The sequence below is a fragment of the Patella vulgata genome, chromosome 5 (assembly GCF_932274485.2).
Source record: "Patella vulgata chromosome 5, xgPatVulg1.2, whole genome shotgun sequence".
NCBI classification, from domain to species: domain Eukaryota; kingdom Metazoa; phylum Mollusca; class Gastropoda; family Patellidae; genus Patella; species Patella vulgata.
In genome coordinates this window covers 75,723,336-75,748,789 of record NC_065883.2, presented here as the reverse complement: position 1 = coordinate 75,748,789, position 25,454 = coordinate 75,723,336, and the positions used below count along the sequence as shown (strand labels likewise).

At 39.1% G+C, this 25,454-nt stretch overlaps 1 protein-coding gene across 2 annotated transcripts in view; it reads left to right on the top strand.

Annotated features, from left to right (window-relative positions):
• The window catches only part of LOC126822334 (transient receptor potential cation channel subfamily M member 1), a 28,554-nt gene extending 3,394 nt beyond the window's left edge, over positions 1-25,160 (top strand). The window contains exons 6-27 of one of the 2 annotated variants that reach the window (XM_050551165.2): positions 821-972; positions 2,057-2,321; positions 3,681-3,802; positions 4,897-4,967; positions 7,957-8,729; positions 9,473-9,552; positions 10,251-10,400; positions 10,700-10,841; positions 11,321-11,442; positions 12,089-12,195; positions 13,054-13,273; positions 13,464-13,571; positions 14,196-14,324; positions 15,237-15,491; positions 16,625-16,802; positions 17,642-17,798; positions 17,935-18,131; positions 18,921-19,086; positions 19,361-19,688; positions 21,421-21,546; positions 22,333-22,394; positions 23,941-25,160. In XM_050551165.2, coding sequence (XP_050407122.1) covers positions 821-972; positions 2,057-2,321; positions 3,681-3,802; positions 4,897-4,967; positions 7,957-8,729; positions 9,473-9,552; positions 10,251-10,400; positions 10,700-10,841; positions 11,321-11,442; positions 12,089-12,195; positions 13,054-13,273; positions 13,464-13,571; positions 14,196-14,324; positions 15,237-15,491; positions 16,625-16,802; positions 17,642-17,798; positions 17,935-18,131; positions 18,921-19,086; positions 19,361-19,688; positions 21,421-21,546; positions 22,333-22,394; positions 23,941-24,043 — 4,013 coding nt within the window. In that variant the 3' untranslated portion in view covers positions 24,044-25,160. Of the gene's footprint in view, positions 1-820; positions 973-2,056; positions 2,322-3,680; positions 3,803-4,896; positions 4,968-7,956; positions 8,730-8,965; positions 9,014-9,472; positions 9,553-10,250; positions 10,401-10,699; positions 10,842-11,320; positions 11,443-12,088; positions 12,196-13,053; positions 13,274-13,463; positions 13,572-14,195; positions 14,325-15,236; positions 15,492-16,624; positions 16,803-17,641; positions 17,799-17,934; positions 18,132-18,920; positions 19,087-19,360; positions 19,689-21,420; positions 21,547-22,332; positions 22,395-23,940 lie in introns of those variants that run through there. The other variant, XM_050551166.1, reaches the window with a different exon arrangement.
• Positions 25,161-25,454: the final 294 nt, after the last annotated feature.

The following is a 25,454-nucleotide window of genomic DNA, read 5'->3' as shown; positions in this document are numbered from 1 at the left end:
ATGGATATCTTTGCTACAGATGATAAGTAATCATGATTTGAAGTATCGAGAAGTGACTATAAAAATGGAAAAACGGGTTATCCTTAAAGGCTTTAACATGCATTATGCAAGAGCTAAATCTGCCTATTGCAGGTCTTTCTTTAGTCATGAAATGCTATATAAACTATTAATTAGACATTTATTAACAAAACAAGAGCATATCGACTCTCGATAGCTTCGGATACCCGAGATTTTAACTAGATTGAAACGGTTCGCCATTTAAAAATTTGATTTAAAAATGGGAAAGCTAGGCAAAGTCCCGATTATACCAGTGCCTGGTTACCACTGTGCACACATCTTGTCAAAACTACAAACAATGATAACTTGGCTGAGAATGAAGTACATGTAATATAATTTGAATGACATTTTCAACATTTTATTAAACTCTTAACTAATGTATATTTAAGTAGAGATAACATATTATTGGAATGTGTTTATGGGTTCTATCATACGGGTATGTAATATTGGTGCCCGTTAAAGGACAATATTGGTGTCAGTCATTATCACATATGTGACAGAACTGGTTAAACACGTTCCAAATATAATTTTAACACATAAACGCTGAGAAGAAATTGGCCAGTGTATCTGTTATCATTCGTCACTTCAGTCAGTTATATAGAAGGATAACGTACTCGTGTTTTCCTTTTGTGTTCGTCACTTCCTTTTATAGAAACCTTTATTACGCATCTAACGAGGTCTATCACATTTGTAATAATGACTGACACCATAATTGTCCTTTAATATCTAAGAAATATGTACATACATTTATTATGTTTTGTAGGTGCCTGGATAATGACAAGTGGTACGAAAACGCGGGTTTTAAAATACGTCGGCGAGGCCTTCAAAGACAGTCAGCATAAAAAGCAAGTTCCTATTCTAGGTGTCGTACCGTGGGCTTTACTTGAGAATCAAGACCAACTTATTAATAAGGAAGTAAGTACAATTAAGATGTGATTAGGGAAGTTTACTGATTACTAAATGTTTGGTGCCAAATAAAACCTTCTATCTTCAATGAATCAAACATCTTCTCTGCTTTGAAAGTCATTAGTGCCTTAGCCCCCCACCCCCACCCCTTCAAAAAAACGGTGTTACTCGAACGACAATATGAGCCAAATCGCCGACCCAAAACTGTTTATTCTTATTTGCCATTTCCTATCAATCGGTCTTGGCCATCCTGTTTCACAAAAGTCTCCTTTCAACTCCGTGAAAGATAACTGACCGCTACGTTCCCGGACGTGGTAACACAAACGGGTCCGGGCACTATTTTATGTACTTATATACACTAAATAGGATATATTTTTTTTATCCAGATGTACATCTTAAATCTTTATTTTTTCTTAATAATTAAAAAGAAATATTGCAGAAGAAAAAAAGTTAATAGTGAGAGCTAATTAACTCGCCACGGTGTCATCGATTCACCCATCTCAGTGATAGTAGCTGCCAAGCGAATATTGGCTGCTGATCAGTTTGGGTATTTGCGTGTTTTTCTCGGGTATTATTTTTCAGAACCCAAGCCAAAACAAATAAAAAAATTTCCCACCGACCGGCCTAGTTTATGCCTTTGGGTCAAGCATCCGTATACCCGGGTGTTGTTTTTTGTGTGTTTGTATTTTTGTGGGTTTTTTTTTGGGGGGGGGGGGAAGGGGGTGATGCTTCAAGAAACAACTTGTACTAAACATGTTCTGTAAAATTTAACACAGGGATGGTACATTTGAAACTCAAATAATCAACTCGTTTATCGGCTTTTGGCCAAGCCTGCACCGAACGAAAACTCTCGTAACTTCATAATCCATGAGAATGTGTCCATTTTTGGACCGGGATCTGGTCCCTAAGAACTACGCACCTTGTTCGTTTTGTTCTTGGGGGCGACGCTCTTTGAAAAGTTCGACATGAAACTTTTCATGATTGCTGCTTATTGGACAATTGCTCATCGATTTGATATGGCGTCCCAATTCCAAGATGGCTAAGATGACGCCATAGTCAGTTCTTGGTCCATAGTGTTACTTGTTTATTTTAGGGTAATTGGCCATATGTCCAGGAAAGTGACGACCATGTTCTCGATGATAATCATACATATTTCTTCTTGGTGGACGAGGTATCATCTGTCATTAAGGATGTTAGCAATACTACCAATAAGACTCAACAAAAACAGGCTGGAGAAAGCCGCCAGAATAGCGCAGGGAAGGGAACTAATCCAGGAACTTCCACACAAGGCACCATGAAGCACCATACAGTAACTTCATTTCGAAATGAACTCGAGGCCAAATTAATTAATCATATAGGTAAGTTACTCTATTCTGCTAGACATGCGAATTATAGAACACAAAAGGTTGCCTCTAAAATATAGACCACAAAGGGTTGCCTCTAAAATACCAAAGTACGTGTTCGCTGGGATACCGGGTGTTCTAGTAAGAATATGCATAACCTGCCTCGTGTACGACGTCCATTTCAGCTAAAGTCGTATTTTGACAGGCGTCTCGATTACATGATTTAAGGATTCGGAAAAATTTTTGAGAATCTACCGCGCAGAATTCGAAGAGCAGGTATGCGAAAGTCTGTCCATAGGAAAATCAAATATTTTGCCAAAACATATAGAGCGGTATTAAGCATATTATTTTATTTTCTCAATTTTTCATATTGCAATCTGGTTAAAATACAGATCTAAATTTCGTTTCGTTTTTTTATACTTTCGATTATCAGGATCATACGAGTGACTTTTGACCTATGAAGCTAGTCATTTGATTAACTAATCAGAGGCGGTGTTCCAAGTGGCTATTCGGAAATACAATCTGTACTTTGTTTGATTTTCTATCGCTGTAAATGTCCTGCGCTCCACAAGATAAGAACTCGACAGAACAGACCTTTTATTTAACAACCCTTCCAGTAGTGACGAGCAATATATTATAACCAATCTGATTAAAATTATACAGTAGTAGTCTACACTACATGAAGATCTGGCCGGTTGTAGTGGAAGATCGCGTCAGAGGTCATACGAGCAGGTTTTGACCCTATGACGTTAGACATTTGATTAACCAATTAGCATTGATATTACTAGTGGATAACCCACAGTTTCGTGCAAAACACGCCCAAAGCTCGCCGTAACAGACCGTTTCATTGGCTAATTCCTCATACCATTCAGAACACGTCAATGATAACAACTCTTCAAGATCCTAGTGTAGTAAAGACAAGTAAAACGAAATTTTGAACTATAAAAAACGAAACGAAATAGCATTCACTAGGTTTAATACTGCAACGTTTCAATATAAGGGTACTGTCAGCATTACTATATGGTTTCTTTTACAGGGAAGTAAGACTTTGGCTCGCTAACCTGGAAGTTCCGTGTTCGATTCCGGCCTTTGCCGGGAAAGTTCATCGGGAGTTTCCGGCATAGTTCCCGTGGTGTAGGACGGAGGGGCTGGCAAGGGACAACGTATAGTCGTACGACAAACCGAGGTCCCGTGTACACATTGGCTTGCATTTCAAAGAAATATTAAATTTATAATTCGAAATAAGAGTGGGCCGTAGGGCCACTGTCGGGACAACATTTCCGTCATAACACATTACATGGGATATGCCTGTCTTCTTTAGCCCAATCGGAGGAGAAAAGTAGAACCCCATTTTGTTTGATATTTTTTTTCCAGTGGAGTTTGATGTTGGCCATAAACCAGCGGTTATATTAGTAATAGAAGGTCAACTGGATGAGTTGAAATCATTATATGATGCTGTAAATCAAGACAATCCAACACCAGTAGTGATTATACAGGTAACTTTTATTTCAATACTCTGCCACACTTACCATCCATTCAAATAGTTATCATTTAACATTTTGTAGGGGGCTGGTAGATGTAATAATCTTTCAAATCTGAATGCAAGCACTAAAATTTGCATAAGGGACGGTTAAGGGCCATTTATTGAGGAAATCCCATTAGACACTTGAATCATCCAACATTGCTGCCATTTTCGGCTTTTCTTTCACATAAATTACCCAATGGACAGTTAAAGGGATTTGTAAACACCCACATTGTCCTGTATACGTATTATGTGGTCGCCCATGTCTGTCTGTCCGGACGTCTAGACGTCCGTTTACGTTTGTTTGTGGACAATATGGATGTCACAGTTTTTATCCAATTTTGATTAAACTTACAATATTATGCTTATGTCCAAGATACCGGACCACAATTTCTTGGGCTATGAGTCCCTATCTTTTACGTATAATTGCGGAATAAGTACAACGGTTGTGGGCCCTCAAGAGGCCACAAGTTGTGGTCCGATTCAAATGAAACTTACGATATGTTAAAGATCAAACGATCGTTGGGAGTTTGGTTTTGGTCTGCATTAGACAGTATTTCCTGGGTTATGGCTTCTACCTTTTCCCGCAAAATGTAAATTATCTACAATTCCAGGGCCAACAATTATCTGTGACGTTATCGCAAAAATAAAAATGGCCGCCATATTGGATTTTCGTGTGGCTTTTAGAAGAATAGTCATTTGCACGATTTCCCTGGTTTTATGCAGCCAGATGCTTTACTAATTCCTTCCCTCAGGAATTATTCCGTATTTGTGTAACGGTGTATTTGGGAGACGTGGAATATTTTATTTCAAATCCCATTAACAGTATTAATAGGATAAATATCCTTGGGTGTTATTCTCTATATCCGTCTCAGCTATGGTCAGGAAATTCAATGGCTAAAGACGACGGGCATACACCATACAGTGTGCTACGAGGGAATTTGTCCCCTTAGAGCGACGCTACGGCCTACTCTTATATCGAATTCCAACTATCAAGTTATGTGCACGCCAACGCGTCACGCCCTGAACCATTAAAATTGAATTATATGTAATTCTTTTTTTATGAAGGGATATGATGGAGTTGCAGATATTTTAGCCTTTGCAATTCGATCTTGTAAAAATGTCGACACCATGGATAGGTATGTTGTAAATTTTATGTGTTCTCGATTTGATTCATAATAAATAAATGAAATGGGGTTTAATGTCCTACTGTTTTGCACCGACTGAGCTAATGAAGACGGGCTTACGCCTTAATGTTTTATGAACGACGTTTTGCCGGAACAATAGAACTACGGCCTGCCCTTATTGCGAATTCCAACTGTACGCCAGTGTGTAAACGGGAACTCCGTTTTTCGTCTTAGCCAAACGACTGCATGTTGTCCCTTGAGAATCTCTCCGTCCCGGGGGGGGGGGGGGCACCGGGATCAAATACGGGACCTCCAGGGTAGCACTGAGCCCTCCCCCCCCCTACTCTTTGCAGTGTTTCGTTTTATTAGACCTTATCCCACCCAAGCACTGCTGTAATGAAAGCAAATTTCTGTTCCCAATTATGACTGGTCAATAGTCCGATTAACAACCAATACCTAACTGCGAAACAATATTTATTCGGGTTTAAACAGAGCTCCAGATATGTTTACATAACGCTACGTCATGACTCATGAAATTTATTACACCAAATTAACAAGTGCATAGCCGAATATTACAGAAAAAACTAATTGCGTGGCAAACGAGGCTATCATGGCGGCTACTAAACAATACTGTATGGAGACGAAGAATACTTTCGTCGTTTTTAATCCCTTAAATCACTGTCTAAAATTTTAGGAAAGACCTCAGGTTACGCCATGCAACACCCACAAAGCCTTCAAAATTCTGTGCCGCGACAAAAAGTAGAGCTGACAAACGTGATTAAAATAAAATTACCGCCCCCCCCCCCCCGCCCGTTTTGCCATTACCACTATTAAGTTGAAAAGCAAAGAAACAAAAATTAATTCATAATATTTTTATTAATCTTGCTACTCTTTTTTGTCAAACCATACAGAGATATTGATGATTGGGGTGTAAATGCATCAAAACAAAGTCTTTGATTACTTCGGACTTCAAACACGCCCGTGTGGATGCGAAAAAAAATACGTTAAAATCAAAGCTACTACAACACTCTTTTAATTTTTACTTGTGCATAATTAATCATCATTCCGGACATTAGTATACTTGAACTTTTTTTATAACTTTAAAAGCCTGGATTATTAAGCAAAACCAAAATGCTTACAAAAACTAAGAAAATATTGAAATCTATCATTTCACAATTTTCAACTGCTGCATTTGAAAATTTTAAAGTTCTAAATTAGAGAAATTCGACACTACCGGTTAGAAATACTTATCGGGTTGAACAGTTATCAGAAGTCAATCCAGTAATGGCCAGAGAGGGATTTCTTGGACCATTGCTTCAGTAATATGTCGCTCCCTTCGGACTCTTCGAAACATAATTCCACGTCATATTTGAGCTGCGATTATCCAAGACCATGTCAAACGTGCGGTTTTGTTCCAGTCGTATGTGGTGTTTTATGCGGTGTAAGTTTGTTAGGCATACACAAACACGCGAGCGATTCGTCTGCAGCAGGCTGATAGCACGTCAGGCCCCAAGAAATTGATGGATTTGGCGTACGATCACCTAGAACTAAATGCTACCATTTTACAATTGTGTGCGACTGTTAAACGACTGGATGACCTGGCGCCTGGTACGTTCGGGCATTTTTATGCGCGAACTCTTAGGTTTTTTTACTGGCATGCGCACAGGTACTATTTCTTTTTCTTTTAACAAGTACTCAAATCGGGGATTTCGTGCGGAGGTAGTTCGGAGGTAAACAGTCTGTGAAGTACAACACTTGCCACTGTACCTGTGTATCGCTAATTATAAACCAAATGTGTGAAGACAGTTCATACATATCACTCAAAAATTTTTCAGTACAAACTCAGTTGATTCACGCTCGATTTGCTACTAAACAAACCCATCGGTTTATTTTCTCAACAGTGTGACCCGAAGTGACCGCGGATTTATTGACCTTGTATGAACTTATCCATAGCTATATCCTTACACCGAGAGAAATTATCTAGTCTCGGTGAAAAGAACCATGGTCATCTGGTAGAAAATTACTTCTGTATTTTTTGGAACGGAAAACAGTGTTTTTGGAAGCAAACTAAACTGCCGCACATGAGGAAGTCATTATACTAATAATAAAAGGCGAGACCTCTTTTTGCAGCGCAGGCTTATCACTGAGTAGTAAACCGTCCACAAACAATAATATAGGAAGCCTAGTGACGAGTGTAGTAAGTAGGCTATAGACTATAGGTTTGAGTCGAGATTACTCGCTTTCACTTTACTCTGTTTTTTGCGATAACCAATTATGTGAGAAATACCACACTGACATTCGGTTTTTAAAAGTTGTACCGAACAATCGCCGCCCGAGCTGTCTTGTCAGCTAGTTTCACAATATCGTGCAATAGGTGTATTAATGTGATTTTTAGGTTTAACCCCGCAAACAATGCCAAAATAGTGTTTTCACTGCTTACAGAAAACTGAAATTTAAAAAAAAATTTTTTTTATGAAGGTGACCCTCCCACACACTCCCTATCGAGCTGCCGCTCGGTCTGCGCAGCCTCATGCCTGGCACATACTGTCAACATTGTATATTTTTCCGTTTCCGCCCTTCCCCCCCACAATATATATTTCACGGCTACGTTGCGACGGTACCAGCATACCCAGTTGTTGACACCCATTACATCACTCCTGTCTAACAAATCATAAAGCTGTGGTGTTACGGTGGCGGCATAGTATTTCACCGTAACACCACAGCCACTCTAACCATTCATAATACATCTAACTATCCCTTTACAGCACTTCACTCCCTACACATTGCCCCTCGTCCTACTTTCCCAAACGTCAACAACACATCTCATACATCCAGTCCGCTGATTAACCCTTGTACCACGTCTACTGGATGACCAAGAATGGCCAGTTTTGAATATAACCAAAAACCCTCTCACTAACGAATTCGACTATGTAACTAATGATTTCCAAGATTCTGGAAGACATGATATCGTGTTTGATGTACTCCTATCTTTACCTTTTAGACTTACACAACAATCAGTAGCTGAACTAGTTGAGGAACAATATAACAAGGAAACGTCGTTGGATAAAACAAATGAGAAAGAGTCCAAAGTAGCGGAAAATGACAAGAAGGAGAAGAAGAAGATGAAAGAAGTTAAAACACCAACGGACAATAACGCAGATATAAATAATTTAGTGAAACAAAGAAAGGAGACACTAAAAGAAGGTGTAGGTCGGGAGCGAAAACAAGGGGTACAATTAGATACTTACATGAATATTGGTGGCCAACAGACAGCAACACAGGTGGAGGTTGGCATCAGTCCAGATAATCCTGGAAATAAAACCCCAAATGGACTCTTTAAAAATAAAGAAAAGATTAGCGACAAACATGTGGAGGGTAAGGATGAAGACCAAAATAGGGAAGCGAAAATCTCAAAAGGGAAACCAAAAAATAAAGAAAAGATGAGTGCAAATGAAAATGATGTGGAGGATAAAGGCGATGTGGAAGCAAATCGCAAAGATGGCGTAAAAGGGAAACCGGAAATAAGTGGTGAATCAACAACAGAACCAGAAAACAAAGATGAACCCAGAGTGGAAGCGGCGGACAACAATGGCCCAAAGGAGAAAACCAAACGCACGGTAAACCCGAAAGAAAAAGAAAGGGTGAAATCAGAAAGCATGACCCTGATTTTAAATATCTTGAAACACAAGGAGAGAATAGAAGTCTTCGAATTAAAAAACGAGACGTCCACGCCATTCGGTCTGGCAGATGCTGTTTACAATCGCATTGCTGAAGGTATGTTATATTGTTATGCACGTATTTAATGAACGGTTCCCTGAATTTCAAATTGTAGGTTTCTATCAATAACGATGAGAGAGAGAGAGAGAGAGAGAGAGAGAGAGAGGGGGTAGCGTCCACTGGATAAAAACTATGTCAATTCTGGACTAACATGTATAGTCGTTTTGAAGGGACTAAAAACCGAGGTCCTATGCACACTGGGCTGCAGCCAAGGGTCCGAATATCACAGATGTCCGCGCCATTCGGTCTGGCAGATGCTGTTTACAATCGCATTGCTGAAGGTATGTTGTATTGTTATGCACGTATTTAATAAACGGTTCCCTGAATTTCAAATTGTAGGTTTCTATCAATAACGATGAGAGAGAGAGAGAGAGAGAGAGAGAGAGAGAGAGGGAGGGTAGCGTCCACTGGATAAAAACTATGTCAATTCTGGACTAACATGTATAGTCGTTTTGAAGGGACTAAAAACCGAGGTCCTATGTACACTGGGCTGCAGCCAAGGGTCCGAGTATCAAAGACCCCCCCAAAATTAATCTTTAAAACATCTGTACTATAAATATTATATCGTTTATTATGTTTGTGGCAAATGTATCTACCATACTGGTAGACAAATATATATGTCACCCTTTTTCACTGTTAATGCAAGGGCCCCATGCAAGCCTAATCCAGTCCTAATTGTCATGCAAGAAATGTGGCTTCTGTTACAATATGAGCCAATATCTCTATTCTTTATTTACAAGGAGACGACGTAGATGATGGACCTCTAAGAAAAGCCTTAATTTGGAATGATATTGAGAAGGTTAAGTCAATACCTATCCAGGTAAACTTTTTTTACAGTATGTATATATATATGTATATTTGAAATGATGTGATGATATGTATTTAAGTTCATTGTAGATCGAAAGATTTTTAAACGCAATCATTTAATAGCCTCAAGGTGTCTGTTTTAACAATATTTTGAACCGTTCTGCATGTATCTCCAAGAACACGGTGCACACTTGCGCAAGGAGCCACCATGGCTTAGTGAGTAAGACGTTGGGCCTATAACCTGGAGGTCCCGTGTTCTATCCCTGCGTTCATCTGGAATTTTCCGAGGTTCCTCCTTGTGCCCACTTGCGTAGACTAGATTGGTATGAGGACAAATAAAATGAAATAGGATCATTATCATTCCTTAAATATTTGGGAGCCCCTGTGGCGCAGTGAGTAAGAAGCTGCCTAGTTAACCTGGGGGTTCTGGTATAGGGCGGAGTGTCTGGCAAGGGAAAAAAATGTTTAGTCCTTCGGATGGTATGAAACACCGAGATCCTGTGTACATATCGGCGTGCACGTAAAAGAATCCTTGACATTTGGAACTCAAATAAGAGTAGGCCTTAGTGCCGCTGTCCGGGCAAAAAATTGCCCTCACAGCACACTGTATGGCGTAAGCCCGTCTTCATTATTCCAGTCGGTGCAGAACAGTAGGACGTTAAACCCCATTTCATTTCATTTAATACATTGTATTTTTGAATCTACTTCTAGGATATCAATACAAAACGAAGTTTGGTACTTATGGCCATGAGACAGGAGAATGTTGATTTTGTTAAATTATTCATAGAGAACGGTTTAAAATTAAATGGGTTTTTCACTAAAGAAGATCTGCAAACGTTATATGAAGATAAATACAACATAGTAAGTAATGATAATTTAAATCAATATTGATTCAACGGGTGGGAGTGCCTGTCAAGGGACAACGTATAGTCGTTCGGACGATATGAAAACCGAGGCCCCGTGTACACATTGGCGTGCAAGTAAATAGACGCGCGAGAGTTGGAATTAGAGATAACCGTAGGCAAAAATTTCTCTCATAGCACAATGTATGGCATATGCCCTTCTGTTATTAGCCCAGTCGAAACAGAACAGAAGGACGTTAAACCCATCACATTTTATTTCATTGCCGATATTTAAACCATCCAGTTATTGCTTTTCAGCTGGAGCCTTTGATGGAACAATCCCTTTTCAACAAACTTAAAAGTCTCGGTTATAACTTACCGTTAGACTTGGATGTAATTCGGAGGAGAGCTACTGGTTGTTACATGGATAATCATGTTGGCAGGAAAGGCATGGAAAACTGTAAGTTAAATAACTAACGATTTCAGGCTATGAATATTGTAACAATATTATGGCCCGGCATAGAATATCTATTTTGAAACCCAAAGTGAAGCAAAGCCATGACGATACAGGTATGTTTGCCCCAGCCCAGAGCGATATACAGGGGGGAGTCTAGGTAACTCAGAGTGATATATCGGGAAATGACAAAGAAAATTCAGTCAGAACAACCCAACTCCCTCCTCCAACACACACATGTATGAATGTAAGAATTTGTTATTAAAACAAGGACACACAAAAAAAAGAATTTTATTGAAAGATAACTCCATGTTGAGGTATGAACTTCAATTTATGTTGTGTTTCTGTCTAGAAACCGATCATCAATTGATACTTTGAGAATTTTGCACTACATAATACAACGGCGATCACACGTGTTTAATTAATTTGTGGTCAGGTTAGGCAAGGTATTCTCTTCATATTTTCTATATTCATGTATATTACAGCAGCTGCCAAACAAACATCAGATGGTAATAGGCACGATAAAATCTCATTGGAACATTTATTTGTTTGGTGTTTGATGGTCAAAAATCAAGATTTAGCTAAGATGTTCTGGAAAGAACTCAAAGTGTGTATATTAGTATTTATTTCTCTGTATGTTTTGCAATAAAAGGTTCCAGAAGCAATTTGCGGAAATTTCATATTTTGGATGTCTCACATTCTGTGGAACGTTCGTGGTAAACAACACTAGAGATTAGAAAATCTTTTTATCAAAATGGGAAATGCATCACGAGAGAGGCTAGGAACCCAAATTAAATTTTTCGTAAAATGATTCACAGAAAATGCATTATCATGAAAATTATAATAATTATAAGAATTTCGAAATGGCATTACGGCCGCAGACCGCATTTATCACCAGATTTCCATAAACCTGACCGATTCTGATAAAATTAATAATATCTCAGAGTAGGGAGAATTTTGGCCACTTCCGGTTAACGGTTTAGAGAATATCAAGGAATCACACGTTTAATTTGACACGGCTGCAGACCGCAATTATTAACCGATATCCATGCAATTTACAGATTATAATAACATCAGTAATATATCAAAGTAGGAACAAAGTTGGCCAAATTCAGTCGTTGGTGTCGGAGATATCTGGTTAGCATACAAATAATGACACCATTATTAATATCCCAGATAAGGCAAAATTTCGGCCATGTACGGTCAACGAAATATTAGTTTTCAAATATACGTTTGATTTTATATTGATCAAGGAACCTGTAGCCGCTGCTTTATTTGCAATTGGTTTATTTGACGCCGTTATTACTACAAAGAAATTAAAAAAACCAGAAAAGTTACAGATTCTTCAGAATAATACCGGGTAAAGTTATTTTAATTGATCTTATTAGAAGGAGGAACTATTGCAGAATTCAAAAAAAGACCCAAGATTCATCTCTTCACTTCAATATAATATCATATTCTGTGACAGACAACTCAGCGCCATTGAGCAATTTACCTATTAATAGTCGCTATATAAATAAATTATTATTATTATATAAGAGCTAAATCCGTCTATCCTTGAGACCAATATTAACTAGGCAAGCCTCCAATCAACTCTCTAGAGCATCAGATGACCGAGATTGAAATGGATTTAAATACCCGCATGAATTTTTAATTGAACGATAAAATTAACAATCGGTGGTACGATAACTTCATCCAGATAAAAGTAATTTGGATGAAATTTTCAGTATAGCAAGGCAAATTAACTATTTAAAGGGATAGGCGTTTCAGTATTGCTAATTTATCGTGTAGGCTAGTTTAAGGATAGAATATATGCTCGTAGAATTTTTGGCTCCCAAAAACAGAAGTTCTATTCTAGATAAGATGTTTCCATGGGTATATATTTGAAATAGGGCATAAGTATGCTGACCTTTCTTTAGCAAATCTAAAACTTCCTTCGATGGTTGGCGTGATTAGATCAAGAGCAGAATTGAAAATAATAGGCAAGCCATCGCAGACAAATTTACGTTTCTGTTCTCATTGATCTATGTCTTTTTTTAAAAATATGCCCTACTTTACCCAATTTTAACCGGAATAATACTAAGATTATTTGAAATATAATATTATTCAAAATTGATTTCATTTATTAGTTTTCAATGAGCATTTTAAATATTCCCTGGTGTGTTCCAGATATCATACCGCTTAATGCTTCTTTTAATCTCTGTCCTTGTTTTCAAAGTGATTTTGTAAAGTTGGCCATGGAAATGATGAATAAGTGTTATACGGAAAAAAAGTGGTTTGAGATCCTTCTTCAAAAACTTGACAACTGGAATAACAAATCCTGTTTAATATTGGCCTCAAATACAAAGAATATTGGATTTATGTCCCACACAGCTTGCCAGGAAGTGATGGATTATTTGTGGTGGGGACAGTTTGAGTTATCAAGTGTGCCATATGTGGTATGTATTTATTTTTTATTTTTTTTAGCTTAAAATGACTCAACCTCTTTAATTTAAACCAAAAATAAAATTTTGTTTTTTTTATGCTGATTTGTTTTGTGGGAAAGATGCAAATCGTTATTTTAAGCATAAAATACTTGGTATGATATCCATCACATGTTTGTTTGTATATTGGGGTGAATTATTCCAGGCATGGTATTCAACATTGGGTATTAAAGATGTCTTTGCTGATACAAAGTTGAAAGAAAGTGTGTTGGGGTTTTATTGTTCCCCTGTAGTTATCTTTGGATTACATGTGGTGAGTTACATCACACCTTTATAAACATAAATATACTGTTTATTTATTTATTATTTTCTTCTGTGGACCCCTTGTCTTGTATTACCCAAAATATGTGTCCTAGTAATATTTGTAAATATACCGGGGCCGTGGTGGCTCTCTAACCGGGGTTGGCCGCGAAAGTTTATCGGGATTTTCCAGCGTCCCGCACCCCTTTGTCCGTGGCGCAGGACGGGACGGCCTTGAAAGGGACAGCGTATAATTGTTCAGATGGGAAACCGAGGATCCATTGTACACATTAGTGTGCACGTAAAAGAACCCTAGGCAGATGGAATTCGATGTTAGGTCGAAATGTCTCTCATTTTGGAGAGAACTTATATAGGCCTCTGCCTGTTGTTCAATCTAATTCAGTTTATTGAATAAAATATTGTTTAAACTAAATGTCTCTCGTAGCACACAGCATGGTGTATGTCCGTTGCCATTACCCCTGTCGGAGCAGAACAGTGGAACATTAAACCCTGCTTCATGTGATTCCATTTGTATACTAACAGATTCATATGAATAAATAAAATTTACTCATTCCGAATAAAGAACTTTCATTGATTTTGAAGACCAGATTTTTTTGATATTATTATTTGTCTTCAGGTATCATATTTGATATTCCTTGGTCTCTATAGTTACCTCATGCTGGTGAAGTTTAACCCCTATTTTACTATTGTCGAGGGCGTCGTTTGTTTTTGGGTGTTCACAATAGCTTGTGAGGAAATCCGTCAGGTAGGAATTAATTAGACTCTAATGAACGTTAAAACTTGATATAGAATATCGGTTTCAAGGGGGAGAGAGAAATAGGGTTTAACGTCTACTCGACACAAACAAGGTCATTTCGGGACTAACACTCAATAATTCGCTTGCGCGTAGGGGTCTTTAGAAGTGGGGGGGGGGGACAGGGCAAAACCCACGAGGTTGGACAGGCGACCCTACTCCTCTTCACGTACAACCGGGGAATCGAAACCACGCCAGGTGACTCAATGACAGACCTTATGATACAGCGCGTACGATATCGTTTTTAAAGCTGATGACTCTGAGTTGTGATGGAGTCAGTAGCGCTTGTATTTGATATTTGTGATGAAACACTATTACATACAACTAATATGTAATTACTGGTCCACATACAAAGGTCCAATAAAAATGTTACAGCTGTGTTCCAACGTTATAGAAACCGAAATCATGTCCATTTTCTACCTCTCTGGGCATTAACCGTAACCCTTTTCACCTTTGTTTGGCCTGGTTAGCAGGAAGTATCGTTTATGATGTAGAAACGTGTTAATGTTAGATGTTAGGACGGCAGGCCAATCCAAAACCCGGCCCTTACCCTGTCGCAGCTCAACCAAACGGTCAACAATTTATTTTTAATTTGCAAAAAGATTTGGTGAAATGTCTTACTGATTAAAATGATCACTGTGTTAAATAATTCTTTTGACGAAACACAGCAAACAAACAGGTAATCAATAATCAGGTAATCAATAAGCAGGTCACCCAAGGTCAAGATTACCTACTACTGTTGTAAACAAGACCAGTTACCACTTATAGAGAAACAAATTGTTTATTCTTTACATGTTATTGCTATAGAATATTGAATTGTAAATTGTAAAACTGTTTTGGTTCATTTTGTGATGGTTTCTTCAGATATATAATAGTGACACCGATACTGTAAGACTGAAGATCAAGACTTATTGGAGTGATTCGTGGAATAAACTTGATATATTTACCCTTGTTTTATTCATAATTGGAATAATACTCCGTATCATACCTGATGCTTATACCTTTGAGGCTGCTCGGGTGATTTTGTGTCTGAATCTCGTCTTCTTCTACTTTCGAATGTTACACATATTTTTTGTAAACAAACATTTGGGACCTAAAATACAGATGATCAGTAAAATGGTAGGTTGAACTTATGTTTTATATGTGAGGGTATATTATATTAAATAGCTAAGATGAAATTAGTTTTTTCCTTCTAAAAACCTCATATTTCTATATATGACGGACACTTCCCGAGAAAACGGCAACTGTCATTTACGCAAATAGTGAAAAAGCATGTAATATGTATTTCAAAGGATGTGGACCCTCTCCACGACAAAATTGTCGTCCCGTTTAGTTGAACCCTAAAATATGTATCAGGGACCAAAAGATCTTCCGTTTGGGAATTATGCCCCTTAATTTTTACACAAAATGTGATATATGTATAAAGTTTGTGGACCCATCAAAGACCACAAAATTTGTCTGATTCAGATGAAACTTAACATATATGTTAACAAGGCGTAAATCTGAATTTCTGTTCTGGAGTGATGCCCCCTGCCTTTTACGCAAAATGTCAATCACGTGCAAAGTTTTTGGAACCTTTAGAGTAATACCCCCTTTGCCGAAAACCTTTTCAAAACTTGTTATGCCCAATTTGTGAATACGATAGTGGCAATATATTTTAACGGACCCTTCTCAGATTTGATATTTAGAGTTCCGCAACCTTCTGTTCCGGAGTTAACTCCCTTGACGAAAGCGCTCTGATCGTGATAACGGCTACAGTTTTTAATGAATTAATTTCACATTTCGCTCCGTAGTTACCCCCATTTCGGAAACCCTTGTGAACGCGATAGGGGCTACATTTATTAACAGATTTATGTGAAGTATTTGAGACCCTTCCCAGTTCTAGTTCCGTCTATTCCCAAATGGGAGCGTGTCTTGCATAGGAACTGCTTGTTCGCAGAATCTACCAGTCATGCCGTGCAATGTTTTAAAGTTATTTTATTCATTTGTTCGAAACTTCTTTTTTTATTTCCGTCTATGATTTAGTCAGTTTCCAGAATATCTTGCAGAAATAACCTCCCTAAAATGGGAAGATCAACGATTTTCAAAAAGGTTTATATATACATTTAGAAATAATCCCCTCTGTATTACAAGCAAAAACGTTTATGCGAGCGAGAAATTAATTTTTATTTATTAAAAATCGTTGGTCTTCCCCTTTAACCCAACTTATTTTGCGATAGAAAGAACTCCCAAATTGCTTTTTTTTAAAACAGGTCAGAAAAGATCTAATTCCCTTCATGGCGATCATTTTGGTTTTTATCTTAGCCTACTCATTAGCATCAGAGGCTATATTATATCCGAACACAGAATTATCATTGAAACTATTATACCATCTACCACGGAAAGCATACTGGCACGTTTATGGGGAACTCTTTCTTGAGGATATAGAAGGTATTTATTTATCTTTATTTTTATTTTAATCTCTCGCTGAATCTACTGGTGAAGCTGATATAGCTATAATGTTTTAATCTGTCGCTGAAGCTACTGGTGAAGCTGATATAGCTATAATGTTTTTGATCATGATTATCTTGATTAGGTTGGTTTACTTGTATTTTAATCTCTCGCTGAAGCTACTGGTGAAGCTGATATAGCTATAATGTTTTAATCTGTCGCTGAAGCTACTGGTGAAGCTGATATAGCTATAATGTTTTTGATCATGATTATCTTGATTAGGTTGGTTTACTTGTAGTGTAGAAAACCAATTGTATAACGGTATAGCAAGGGAGGAGGAGAGAGAGAGAGAGAGAAAGAGAGAGAGAGAGAGGGGGTGGCCTAGAGTTAATTTCTAGACGCCCTCGCCTAGCCATCGACTCGTCCACTCGACACAAACTAGGTCATTTCGGGACTAACACATGATTCAATTTTATTTCAACAATTCTCTTGCACGATGGGGTCTTTATATGCAGTGGAAGGAAACCGGAGGACCCGGAGAAATCCCACGTGGTTGGACAAGCGACCCTATTCCTTGTCACGTACAGCCGGGGAATCGGAACCAGAAAAGTAAGACGTTAAACCCCATTTCATTTTGTCTTTCGTGTGGATTTGCCCCGTTCCACAAAATACTGCACTGGGCCAATAAGGATGCTACAGAGACAATGACTTGTCTCAAAGACCTGAATTACAATTACGGAGCCACTAAACATTTGCTCAACTATATTTGGTAGGAATTGCTGTCTTTTTTCAAAGCACATTCATTTAGTACAAATCATGGGTTTTTTTGTATGTTTAAGGAACATCAGCATGTACCAATGACCCGGCATTATATAATGACTACATTACACTGCGATGTCCATCAGAAGTAGGAAAATATGCAGTACCAATCCTTTTGGGAATTTTCATGCTTGTAATGGTTATTCTGCTGTTGAATCTTCTCATTGCAATGTTCAGGTAATTGACAGATAACACCCCTCCCTCTCTCTCTCTCCCTTTCTCTCTCTCTCTCTCCCTCTCCCTCTCTCTCTCTCTCTCTCTCAGTTAAATTGCCCTGGGTTAAATTCTATATTCTATATATTATTTTTCACAGCCACACCTTCCAACGAATACAAGAGCAAACGTATCCTTACTGGTGTTATCAGCGCTATCAGTTGATTCATGAATACTACTTCCGGCCAGTCCTGCCTCCACCATTGATATTCCTGGCGCATGTCGTAAAGTTTTTCCGGCACTGCTTCAAAAACTACAGAGGGTCTGAAAACGTCATACACCCTGAATCTACGTTTAGTAAGTATCCGATGAAACGGGGTTAACATCCTGGTTCTTTTTTTGCTCCACAGTGTGCTAAGGGGGTGGGGCAATGTCGCTCGGACAGAGGTACTGCGGCCTAGTCTTATATCCGATTCTAACTGCCAATGGTTATTTTACGTGTACGCCAATGATTACACAGCTCCTCGGTATTTCGTACCATCCGAACAAACTATACATTTTCCCGTGCCAGGTCCACCATCAATGACAACTTCCTCTGCCAATGTAGGGGTCGTACACTTCACCTACAAGTTCGGGAGCCAAGGCCTTACTCAAGGAGCAACCGCGGCTCCACAGTATCGCACTTTTGCCAGGAAAGTCACCGGTTATTGCCAGAAAATTGTTGTTTTAACGCGAGCACGTTAGATCATAAGGTCTGTCATTGAGGCAAGTGACGTGGTTTCCATTCTCTACTTGTACGTGACACGGTGTGGGAACGCCTGTGCAACCTCGTAGACTTTCACCGAGTCCTCTGGTTTTCACACACTGCTTAAGATTATTAGTCATGAAAGACCTAGCTTGTGAGCTTGGGTAGAGTAGATGTTAAATCACATCACACTCTCTCTCTCTCTCTCTCTCTCTCTCTCTCTCTTTCTCTCTCTCTCTCTCCTCCACCCCCGGTTTTCTCCCAATGCTAAAGACCCCTATGCACAAGCGAATTATTGAAACGAAATTGTGCCATCTTTTAGTCCCGAAATGACCTAGTTTATGTCGAGTGGACGTTAAACCCCATTCCCCTCTCCCATTTTATTTTCATATTGCATCCAGGATTGAACTTTAATGTGGAGAAGAAAAAGAAAATAAGTGTCTTCGAAAAAGCCATGGCCAAGGCATGTTTGATGAAACTCCACAAGGACCCTCAGAGTATGGGCAGAGATGATTTTAGAAAGGATGCAATGACTAGCACCACGGATTTTAGTGATGTTTTGACCAAGTAGGTTTATAAACCGTAATTGATTATATTTGTTTATGTATTCATCTATCTCAAAGAAATCCTTATGTTATATATTCTACTTCCCTATGGGCTAAGTTTACCCAAAATAATGTTAATCGTCTATATATTAGTTAAAGTTTTGTCATAACGATAACAAAGTTGCTGTTCCCCGATCTTCTATAGCAAACCCAGGGCCCCCAATGCCACCTGGTCCATCCACTGTGCCATGTGCTGCTGTATGTAAACTTTGATTATATTTGGATCTTTTCGAAAGATTGAGTGTCATCCATGGTTTAGTTGATAAGAATGAGGAGAATGTGTCGGAGAATGCAGTATCTACTATGGATAAAGCCAGTCCAGGGAATGCTATTACCACTATTAAACTACCAGCAGTGACGCATGCAACGCTTTTAGAAGAAGGGAAGGCTACCGTAAAGCCGATAAAATCCGACCAACAACCACTTAAATCAGATGTTTCTACCGTAAGCAGCTTCCGTAAACGATCTTTACATGACAAACATATCGGAGGGAGACTCGAATACAGGAAACTTGACAACGTTGAGAAAAAGCTAGATCAGTTTGAACGACGAATTGAAAAACATGTAAGTCATCACGTTTTTGACCGATTTCCTCTTTTATGGTACACACAGTCAGTGCAGAAAAATGATGATTTTAAACCTCATTTGCCGGTAGTCTCAAATTCATATTTTGTGGATTGTTAATATTAAATTCATATTTTAGGGATTGTTAATATTAAACTCATATTTTAGGGATTGGTAATATTAAATTCATAATTTTTGGATTTGTAATATTAAATTCATATTTTAGGGATTGGCAATGTCAAATTCATATTTTAGGGATTGGTGATATTAAAATCAAATTTTAGGGATTAGCTATATTAAATTCATATTCTATGGATTGGTTATATTTAATTCATATTCTATGGATTGGCAATATCAAATTCATATTTTATGGATTAGTAATATTAAATTCATAGAATATGTATTGGTAATATCAAATTCATATTCTATGGATTGGCAATATCAAATTCATATTTTATGGACACCAATCTTCATTGGCTCGGGTGCTGCAATATGTAGTATCAAAGCAAAAACATACAGAAAATAAAAAGACTTGTATTTTCATATTTCTTTTCAAAATCATTCTATTTTAAAAATCCATTAAAGTAACTACTCAATATGCTTATGTTTTCGATATCTGTGTTTTTTGGGGATTTTTTTGGTGGGGGGGAGGGGGTTTCATGCACGTGAATTCTAAATAAAATGCAGGGAATAGGCCTACAAAAAAATCCTTTTGCGAACTACCATTATATACTCTTCAGAAACAATACAAAACTGCGGAAATGCACTGCTGTTTTTATTAGAGGTAACCAGTGTATGTTAATAATAGGCCAATTGCCTACACATGAACATAACAGTTCATATGGGCTTCTTATCTGACGGCCCCATTTCACTCGCAAAGAGATACATTGTCAAAAGTAAAAATGGACGTTTTTGATTTTTGTCTTAATAATGAGTAATTGCTCCGCCAATCCTCAGACATTCAGCAATTCGTCGTGGCATGCTCTTAATCAATCGCCCAATCACGATTTGGGGCAATCTGACCCACTCCTCTTGCAGTGCCACGGCCAATTCTTGCAGTGTTGTCGGTTGACGTTGACGAACACGTCTCCCGATCAAATTGAACGTAACACACTAAAGTAAAGATACGCTAAACAGTAAATCTTATGCAGATATGATAGGAAAGCAAACATGGATAGGATAAACCAGCAGCCAGCAGTTTTCATCAACCCTTCCTTGAGGTGTTAAATTTGACAATGAACCCCTCTCACGTGTATGGCGCTATTGCGTGTCGCACGCGCAGCTCAGTGGCTCTGTTGGTGCGACAAGTTCTTCATCTGTTAACATACTCACAGAGCATGTCAAGTGTCCATAACTATTTCTATATCTCCTATTATTTTATATATCATTTACTCTTGAAAGGGGTATTATTTATTAAATATAGGTAATATATGTCTTTAATTATTAGGGGGGGTTGGATGGCTGAATGGTTAGCGTGCGCGCGCTGTATCATAAAGTCTGTCATTGAGTCGACTGGCGTGGTTTCGAATCCCCGGTTGTACGTGGCAAGGAGTAGGGTCGCCTGTCCAACCTCGTGGGTTTTCTCCGGGTCCTCCGGTTTCCTCACACTGCTAAAGACCCCTACGCGGAAGCGAATTATGTAAATAAAATTAAACCATATGTTAGTCCCGAAATGACCTAGTTTGTGTCGAGTGGACGTTAAACCCCATTTCTCTCTCTCTTTAATTATTAGATGGAAGACATGGTGAAAGAAAACCGAGATCAAATGGAGAGAATTATAGTAAATTCCAAAGAAATGGAGAGAATTATAGAAAATTCCAAAGAAATGGAGAGAATTATAGAAAATTCCAAAGAAAGGGTAAGCAATCAGTAATCCATCTATCAAAGACACAAAGTAAAGAAGAAATTATTTTTTTCATGGAATTCCACAAACATGAAAAGCAGTTTCTGGTGTTCTAGAGAAAATAATCCTAATCTACTACCACCAGGCAACTAGGTACCCACATGCAGACAATCACCGGTTTTATTCTTCTTTACGATCAAGTAACGGTGTATATATTTTATTAATTAATACCAGCAATATTATTTTAAAAAAAAACATTACTCGGCATACCTCCGGAGCCCCTCTAGGCTCCGGGCCCCTGGACAAGTGTTCCAACTGCCCCCTCCCTTAACCGTCTCCGGGCCCCTCTCGGCTCCGGGCCCCTGGACAAATGTTCCAGCTGCCCCCTTCTCTCCCGGCCCCTCCCTCCAAGATCTCCAGGCCCCTCTAGGCTCCGGGCCCCTGGACAAGTGTCCATCTGCCCCTCCTCTCCCGGCCCCTCCAAGCCCTTCTAGGCTCCGGACCCCTGGACAAGTGTTCCAGCTGCCCCATCCCCTCCCGGCCTCTCCCGACCCCCTCCCTCTACTGTCTCCTGGTCCCTGTAGGCTCCGGACCCCTGGACAAGTGTTCCAGCTGCCCCTCCCCTCCCGGCTTCTCCCCACCCCCTCCCTCTACCGTCTCCTGGTCCCTGTGGGCTCCGGGCCCCTGGACAAGTGTTCCAGCTGCCCGCCCCTCCCCCCACCGTCTCACGGGCCCTGATGTTAATTCGATATGTGTGGATATCAGAGTGTTTGTAAAAACGTGTTCATATTTTATTTAAAGGTTTCTAGAGTGTCAAGGCCGAGCGTACTATCATCTAAAGTACGAGGATATCTAGCAAATGGGTAGGTAGAACCCTTTGTCCTTTATTTAAAACAAAAAATATGGTTAAATGTCCACTCGACACATACTAGGTCCTTTTTGGGACTAACATATGGTTAGATTTTATTTCAATGAGTCCTTAGCAGTGGGATAAAACCGGAGGACCCGGAGAAAACCCACGAGGTTTGAAGGTGACTTACGCCTTATCACGTACAAGCGGTAAATCGAAATCGCGTGACTTGACGGATTTACAGACCTTATGGTTCAACACGCACGTTTTAACCATTCGTCAGGAACCAAAAAAAAAATTAAACCGTTGAGGCTCTCTTGTTAAATATTTAAAGATACATTCCAACGAAAGTATTTATCGGGTGGTTTTGGTATATATGGAACGTAAAGACGCCCAGTCTTACTATGAAATACTGGATTCCATGAAAAAAAAAACACATTAGGGGCGCACAAGACAAAACGGTAAAGGAATCCTTATACTGTTCGTCGCCGACTCTGCTCTGTCGATCTGTATGCTCAGCGGCCTTGCGGTGGAACAATTCTGAATCAACGCAGCTACTGACTTTTCATTTGGCTCGAAATGGGGTGGACTTTATAAACATTAAAAGTTGACTGATGACGACGGGCATATGTCACGCATTCTGCTATGCGGGGCTGTTTCCAACCAATTCCTCATCGAATTCTAGTCTTCAATGGTTCCGTAACATGCACACCAACGAGTGTTCGTCCCATTCTATCGACTAGACGCCTTTCTGTCCTTCCCCTATGACCAGAGTAGAGAAGACTGGGAAATCGCGAGGGACTGACTCTGTCAATACCGGGGTGGAACCCAAGTGCTGGTTAGTAAACCAACGCCTTACTCAAGGGGATGCTATGTCTTCTACATAAAAATGAAATGAGAGAGAGAGAGAGAGAGAGAGGGAGAGAGAGAGAGGGAGAGAGAAATGGGGTTTTACGTCCATTCGACACAAACTAGGTCATTTCGGGACTAACATATGGTATAATTTTATTTCAATAATTAGCTTGCGCGTAGAGGTCTTTAGCAGTGGGAGGAAACCGGAGGACCCCTGCGAAAACCCACGAGGTTGGACAGGCGACCCTACTCCTTGTCACGTACAACCGGGGATGCGAAACCACGGCAGTTGACTCAATGACAGGTCTGATGATACAGCGCGCACGTGCTAACCATTCGGCCATCCAACCCCCCAAAAATGAAATGAAATGGCTGTTTAACATTCCACTGTTCTGCTCCCAATTGGCTATGAAGTCGGGAATGCGCCATACAGTGTTCTATCAGGGAATGTTGCAGGCACAGCGGCGTTACGGCCTACTCTTACATCGAATTCCAACTTCCAAGGGATCTTTTACGTCCACGAGACCTCGGTTTTTCGTCCCTTGCCAGGTCCTCTGTCCTGTGACTGAGAATAACGACTACTGGGGGTGTATTGACTAACTAGTCTGCAGGCGATCTTGGTACATCAATTCCACAGGAAAACAAACATATGATGGGCGGTATAAATTTGGATGGATATTGCAATTTTCAATCTTTTTCTGTTTTAGGATATGCCACTGCCACTGCGCCACGTGTAGAGCTGCAATGACATACGCACAATCAATTCGTCGTAGATTTCAACAGTTAAAGTCGTCACAGCCTGACAAGTAGATTTGATAGATCGCATTATGTAATCCCGATCCAGAAGCGTATCTGCTACAATCTGAACACAAGCGCCATCTACACTAGCCTTAGGTAAATCTGGAACTGGTTGCTAGTGTTGGTGATGCATACTTTATAACCAGTTTTACTGTTACTAGTAGCTGTTATATTTTACTTTATAATTAGTAATTTTTATGTTTAAGACTCGTGTTTTACTGATGGTAGCAGCTCTATAGAGATTTATATTTTACTTTATAACTAGTAATTTTTATGTTCAAGACTCGTGTTTTACTGTTACTAGCAGCTGCTATTTTTACTTTATAACCGGTAATATGTTTTACTGTTACTAGCAGCTGCTATTTTTACTTTATAACCGGTAATATGTTTTACTGTTACTAGCAGCTGTTATTTTTTACTTTATAACCGATAATATGTTTAAGACTCGTGTTTTACTGATGGTAGCAGCTATATAGAGATTTATATTTTACTTTATAACTAGTAATTTTTATGTTTAAGACTCGTGTTTTACTGTTGATAGCACATGTATTGAGATTTATATTTTTACTTTATAAATAGTAATTTTTATGTTTAAGACTAGTGTTTTACTGATGATAGCAGATTTATATACGTAAAAACTGTCAAATCGACATTTCTCCGATTTAGTTTCTATTACGATTGCTATTCACAATGAAACTAGTTGGCCGAAAAACAATTGAATAGTTTCATAGTAGGACTCCAATCTGCAGGTCGCGTCTATTTCCCTAAATTCCAATCTGTGACCGGGAAACGCACTGGTCAGTAAATAGACAATTCCATGTGATCATGAGTCTTATCTATTTCCCCTATTCCCTATAACCAGGGTGTGCTGACAGTTAGAGAGATGAAGCGCAGACGAGAGACGAGCGGGGGTGAGGAGAGAGAGACGGGGAGACGGGAGGAGTAGAGACCGGCGTATGCGGCGTATTGACTCACCCGAGTTCAGCCGCTGCCGTGACAGGAGAACGGAATGGTTGTCTTAATGTACCATGTTAATCTAATCGTTTATATTCCCGATGTAGTTTAGTTCCTGTTGTATTTATGTAGCTGTTTTAATATAACTTTTGTAAATAAATCATATATTTACTAACCTTATATCTGTTATCACTAAGATATTGTTACACTTTTCGTACCGTCCGAACAACTAAACAAGGGTGGAGGAGACACCTTTGTTTATAAGTACTCTACACGAGACAATCAGGTTAAAAGGGACGTAATGTTTCCAAATGGTGGTACTAATTACTATATTAATTAGTTCTATGATGTCACCGCCGGTTCCTGATAAAGGCGATACGGCTAATATGCAATGTTACGTCATGAAGAGACATCACCGATAGTTCGAGTCTATATCTGATACCATTTCTTTTAGGTTAGATAACCAACC